The sequence below is a fragment of the Vigna angularis genome, chromosome 5 (assembly GCF_016808095.1).
Source record: "Vigna angularis cultivar LongXiaoDou No.4 chromosome 5, ASM1680809v1, whole genome shotgun sequence".
Lineage (NCBI taxonomy): Eukaryota > Viridiplantae > Streptophyta > Magnoliopsida > Fabales > Fabaceae > Vigna > Vigna angularis.
In genome coordinates, this window is record NC_068974.1 from 7736646 (window position 1) to 7742645 (window position 6000).

The following is a 6000-nucleotide window of genomic DNA, read 5'->3' on the forward strand; positions in this document are numbered from 1 at the left end:
TTTAAGTCTATAAAATTAAAATTATTTTTAAAAGGATTAGTTTTTAAAATTTATTTTTTGTTGCAACTCATTCAAATTTATATTGTATTAAGACCTTATTAAATAATTTGAATATTCGGTGATATCCCTATATACCCGCAGATATAAAAGAAACCCGCGTATATTTTTTGTTATGGATATTCGGAGGATAAGACGACGAGTAACATTGGTTTTCCTTTTGTTACTTTATAAAATCGTTGATGTAAAATGAAAGGAGGAGATTGTGCCGCTAGAGCAAGCTTAATAATTTAAGATCTAATAAATGTTTGAATTTTAAAATATTTCCAACTTTAGTGCTTTTTAATATGATCATACTGAGATTTTTTTTTTAATTAGAGTACTAAACATGGGAATAAAAAAATACTATTAGGTGCCAAGAGTTGGTTTAGAGTTTGAGAATTTTTAAAAAGCAATTTTGAAATTAAGATTAGGGTCAAGTCAACAAGTAGAATTTTATTAATAATTTAAATTCGATTACTCTAAAACCAATTTCATAAGAATATAGTCTTTTGATTTAATTACAAAATTGTGTTTGTTCATAGTATTTTGGAGTTAAATTGCTTCAAAATACTCATATCATTGAGAAATCTCCATTTGACACATTAGTAACCTTTACTCATAATTGAAAAAGTGGTTCGTTCATCACCCTGCAGTTATTTTGATTGAACCAACTTCTGAGATGGATTCAGTGTCTGCTCTTAGTGTAATCTCATTACTTAGTTCAAGTAGCATTACAATTTACAAGCACAAAATGAGTTTTTTGCTTGAACAAAGCTTGGATACAAGTATGAGCAAGCACTATTCTTAAACAAAGACCAGCATAAGAGACACAAAAAACCAAGCCAACAATAAACAATGCCCTGATTCAAAATACTATGGTATATGGCCTACATAGATCAAAGACACTAATTTCTTACAAAAAGTTTGCCCGACCAATGAATTACAAATTGAACTCATTGATCACTGATTAATATAGAATTAGAAGAAAATATTAGACAAAAAATTTACACTCTGCTTTGTAGCCAAAAAAGACAACAAAGATTGGCTGCTTCAGAATAAGGTGGGAGAATCAAGGCTATCTAGTGACAATCAAATTAATTACTTCGATCACATATTGCTGTGAAGGTCATGGTAGCAAAAGAGGTCATGGTTTCGGAAGAAGATGACTCATCTTGCTTCCCTTCAGCCAACATAAGTTTACCATTCTCTTCAGAGTTGCCATTTTGTTTCCATGCACTTTTGGCTTCCACAAATTCAAATATCATGCCTGGTTTTGTCACATTCTCCTCATTCACATCTTTTACACCTAAAAGCATTTCAAGCACAATGGACATAGAGGGTCGGAGCTGAGGAGAATCCTGCGTGCAAAGGAGAGCAATCTTACAAAATCTGATTGCCTCCTCAACATTGAAGTTTCCATCTAGAAAAGCATCCACCAATTTTTCTGTCTCTCCAGCCTCATAAAAATCCCAAGCCTGTAAAACACATTGACTTTTGAGTTTCCATCCACTTAACGATGATGAACATTAATATCCTATTAGTACCACTAAGCCCACATCCATTTTCAATTCAAATTCAAAGATATGTAGGAGAATGATCTATATGCTGTTTGATCCAAGCCCCTTAATCCATTTTGAGGAAATATGATTTCACTCCCTGACGCACAAAGAAATTGATCCCAGGTTAAGTATGCCTTAGTTCTACAAATTTTACATTACTAGAGCTCATTCTGTTATGATAGCTACATTGCAGCTATTGAAAATGTCTTATATTTCAAGCATAGTATACTGAAACTATAATCTATAGAGACAGAATCAACCATGTTACTTGAACAAGTATAACTTGTTTCCCCTAGAGTACAGCAGCTCTTGGCCAAAACCAAGAGGTTTCACCCATAAGCCCGTCTTCTTAGCTGAAACTTTAATGTCAACATTGTAACCTTGTTTCTTAATGTGTATGAAATAGGTAACATGAGTTAAAAGGACTACCATAAGAATAGAGAATAGGAAATTGACTTTGGTATGAACACATGGTCTAGTATGGCTTCTCCTATTTACATTTATTTTTAATTATCCACAATTTTTTTTTAAAGATTGATACCAGAGTTGAACACGTTGATAAGTTTCAGAAAGTCAAGACGGGCAATGGATGTGACTGCTTAAACTAACATAGGGAAGAAGAAAATGAAGTGCCATTGAAAGAGCATCAAAAATAAAATTCTGTGTATGCATGCTAATCTCTTCTATTTCTTTCACATTGCATGAACTCCTCACTAGGCATCCAAACAAACACTTTAGAGGAGGTCTTAACATCAGCCCAAACATGATCTAACATACACAAACTAAAATCTTTACTCTTACAGGCAAGATTATAATTCTACAAGAAGAAACCATAGGAAACAAAGATATGACAGGACCTAAATACAATGTACAAACATTTCAAGAATGATTTCAGAATTAGATCTTTCAAGCAGAGATGTGTTAGACAGAATAATTTTAACACAGATATGAATATATTTCTGATAAACCAACTACTTAAGACCAGGTCTAGAGCACAAGCACAAGAACGCAAGGCTTCCCCCATTAAAAAATTACCCCTTTCAAAACACATCCAGGTCGTTAAAAATCTTCAGTAATGTCTTTTGGATTAACCAATATTCACCAGTTTTTCCTTAGGAAGTATGTCCATGTTTTCTTTAATACAGTATGTGGCAGAACATGGGTAGACCATGTGGAACATTTGAGGCATGTTCCAAGTAAATTCGTGAAGCAATCTTTCTGCATTAACCAGGAAAAGTGTGCTTTTGGAAAAACAAGGATGTCTTATTTGGGGCATATTATATGAAAAGTGGAAGTAGCGATTGTACACTTTCGCAAGGCCTCGGCAGATTGTACACTTTTGCAAGGCCTCGGCAGATTCTACACTTGCTAAATTTACTAGCTATCCAACATTGGAGACCATACCGTATTTACTGTATTTACAGACCAAAAAAGTTGAAGACATCTATTAGAATAGAGAATAACCACTCCAAACCGGCAAAATTGGCTGGCAAAGCTGATGGGGTATGAATTTGAGATAGTGTACAATGTGGGTGCTTCCAACAAAGTTGTGGATGCCTTGTCTAGGAGGAATGAGGATAAAGAAATGCAAGCCATATCAAAACCCTTTTGGCCAGACATTGCAGAGATCAATTAAGAGGCTAAGAAAGATCCAATTTTAACCAAAATTGGGGAAGTAATGGTCTGGACTTATATCCATGCCATGCCTCAGGAGCTTTTTTTCTAAACAGTCAAAATCTTGGGCAAATTTTATACTTTTGGGCTGAATATAAATATAATACCAGTGTCCAAGGAGCTGCACAATGCATCCCATCTGAAGTGGTTTACAGAAGACCAACACCTTTGGCTAAATTTGCTAATAGAATGAGTGGAAGCAATTGCACAAGATTTTATGAGAAGAGATGAGGCTTTAAAGCAACTCAAATACCATTTACAGAAGGCACAAAATCAGATGGCTCACTGTGCAAATAGACAAAAGAGTTTCACAGGTTCAATCAGGAGATTGGGTGTATCTCAAATTCAAAAAACATAGACAAGTTTCGATCATAGGAGTTAAATCCTCAACTAAATCTAATTGCTTTTAGTACCTTATCAATATTTTCATAAAGGTGCTTACCCTTGTGAGAAGATACCGTTCTTCGACAGGTAAACGTCTATTTGTGTTAGGCCTCCCACTAACAATTTCTAATAATAGAACTCCAAAGCTATAAACATCTGATTTTCTTGTGACTTGATTTCGGATTGCATATTCAGGAGCAAGATAACCACTACAAAATCAAATCAGGAGAACAAATAAGAACGAAATGGGGGTAAAAATGCTAATAAACCTGAAAATTCCAAAAATCTGAAACTTCAGAATATGAACTAATTGAAGACAAAATGGTAAGCTTACACTGTTCCAGCAACACGTGTACTGATATGGGTCAGGTTTGGTGGGATAAGCTTTGCAAGCCCAAAATCTGAAATTTTTGGCTGGAGATCTTTGTCAAGTAGTACATTGCTTGATTTTATGTCTCTATGGATAATGTGGGGCCGAACCTCTTCATGAAGGAATGCAAGGCCCCTGGCAACACCTACACAAATGTTCCTTCTTGTGGGCCAACTAAATTGGATGTTACTATGGCCTGCACCTGTAAACTCAAAAGGATTAGTTCATAATTAAGATAGTTTGTTTTAACAATTCATACTCTTACCACATGACATTAATTCAATTACCAATAAGTGTTTGTGCTAGACTGTTATTCTCGAGATAGCCATATACCAAAATCCTGTGGTTGTCTTCCACACAACATCCATGCAACTTAACTAGATTCTCATGCTCTATACTAGAGATCACCTTGATTTCTGTCAAAAACTCCCGAACCCCTTGTTTTGATTCAGCTGATAAAACCTTTATAGCTACCAGAGAACCATTTCTCAGCTTTCCCTGAACCATGGAGAAATTTATCAGTCCACATTTTTATTACTTAAACTCATGATAAACAACTACATAAGTACTTATAGAAGAAGAAAACAAGAAAAAAAGGCATTGAGTTTCTCCATAAGCTATAAAAGTTAAGTGCATAAGTTTGTTAGCTCCTGGAAGAAACTCAATTCATTTTACCTTCTTAGTTTCGTTTCCTACAATAGCTTATTGAGAATTAACCCAATCAGAGCCTTAGTGGATCTAAGAAATCTTCATAAATTTTAGACTGATACCATACTGCTGCAATCACCTTATAGACTTCTCCAAAACCTCCCTGCCCTATCTTGTTTGCAGGACTAAAACCTTCGGTGGCACTTCGCAATTCCCTGTAAGTGTAGATATTGACATTCTGAATTTCTGAAACATCTGTTGCAGCATATACATTGTAACTTGATCAAAGCACGGAACATTTTGATCATATCAATGTTTTCTATATATCAGATAGTAAAAACAAAGCATCAAAAATAGGGCTCATGCTTCCGGTATATAAGTATGCCATCTGTAACAGTCTCACCTACCCAAACCCTTTTCAAAAACGAAGATTCAACTAATAAAGAAATGAGGGTGACCCAAACTTGATTGTTATGTTTTGTGGTTCATGGAAACACCCACCAACAAGGAACAAGTCTTGGATCAGTTCAATTGAATAAATAATTTAACAAAACAGAAGCTCATCCATGGAAGACTACATGAATATTAAAGTATACCTAAATCAACTCCGGTCAATCGAGTGCCTGAGGAAGATCCTTTCTTTCTGAAAAGATTAAAGAAACAAGTCATCAGAGTAACCCTCCTGCTCCAATTAATCAAACCTAGTGCTGCAAAAGTGACAGAGATAATTGAGAATCCTCTTGAAATCTCTCAAAATATCGCAACCGCCTCAAAGGGATCCTCTGAAAACAAAATCTGGTCAAACTTTTAGCAGCAGTTTCAGGGAACTTCTGCTACTTGTAATATGCAATTAAAGAAATACCATTTGCATAGAAACACCCCCATCAAAGAATGATGAATAACATTCAACCCTAAAAAAGTAATATTGAATACGAAAAATCAAAATCCAAAGTCAATTTTTTCTTTTTTTTTATTCTTAATGAAAAGTCAACCTGGCTTGCTTCTTTGCGTAACCAAGTAAAATAACATTCCATTGCCATCACTCTTCAATTGTGCAACAAAAACTCGAAAATGACAGAAGGGTATATCCTATATGACATATTGAACAATTAAATATATGAAATGGCAACAAACTACAATCATAGCAACTGCAAGAACCAAATCTAGTTTTTCCTTCTACATTTCTGCATAAAATGAAATTGAACTATAACCACAGATAAACTTACATGAAGAAGACCAATTTTCTGAAACCAAGTCTTTGAAAATGTGAATTATAAGAGAGAGAACATGTTTCTTTTGTACAGCAATGAACTTATTTTTAAAGCA

At 34.6% G+C, this 6000-nt stretch overlaps 1 protein-coding gene across 3 annotated transcripts; it reads right to left on the bottom strand.

The window, feature by feature from the left end:
* Nucleotides 1–902: 902 nt before the first annotated feature.
* Nucleotides 903–6000, bottom strand: LOC108339158 (cold-responsive protein kinase 1). Of its 3 annotated transcripts, none has more exons than XM_052877772.1 (7): nucleotides 5901–6000; nucleotides 5271–5381; nucleotides 4814–4929; nucleotides 4314–4524; nucleotides 3991–4228; nucleotides 3715–3865; nucleotides 903–1514 (listed from the first exon to the last, which is right to left on the bottom strand). In XM_052877772.1, exons 2-7 carry the CDS (start codon nucleotides 5341–5343, stop codon nucleotides 1134–1136), a joined length of 1170 nt encoding a protein of 389 aa, XP_052733732.1. In that variant the 5' UTR covers nucleotides 5344–5381; nucleotides 5901–6000; the 3' UTR covers nucleotides 903–1133. The 3 variants fall into 3 exon arrangements, with proteins under 3 accessions (XP_052733732.1, XP_052733731.1, XP_052733730.1); XM_052877771.1 differs by having other exon boundaries at nucleotides 5271–5456; nucleotides 5901–5919; XM_052877770.1 differs by lacking the exon at nucleotides 5901–6000 and adding an exon at nucleotides 5667–5791.

Coding starts and splice junctions, on each gene's coding strand:
- LOC108339158 (XM_052877770.1), bottom strand. CDS start 5,703: ATGTTATTTTACTTGGTTACGCAAAGAAGCAAGCCAG. Junction 5,382..5,666: donor TACGCAAAGAAGCAAGCCAG/GTTGACTTTTCA, acceptor TCACTTTTGCAG/CACTAGGTTTGATTAATTGG. Junction 3,866..3,990: donor ACACGTGTTGCTGGAACAGT/GTAAGCTTACCA, acceptor TTGATTTTGTAG/TGGTTATCTTGCTCCTGAAT.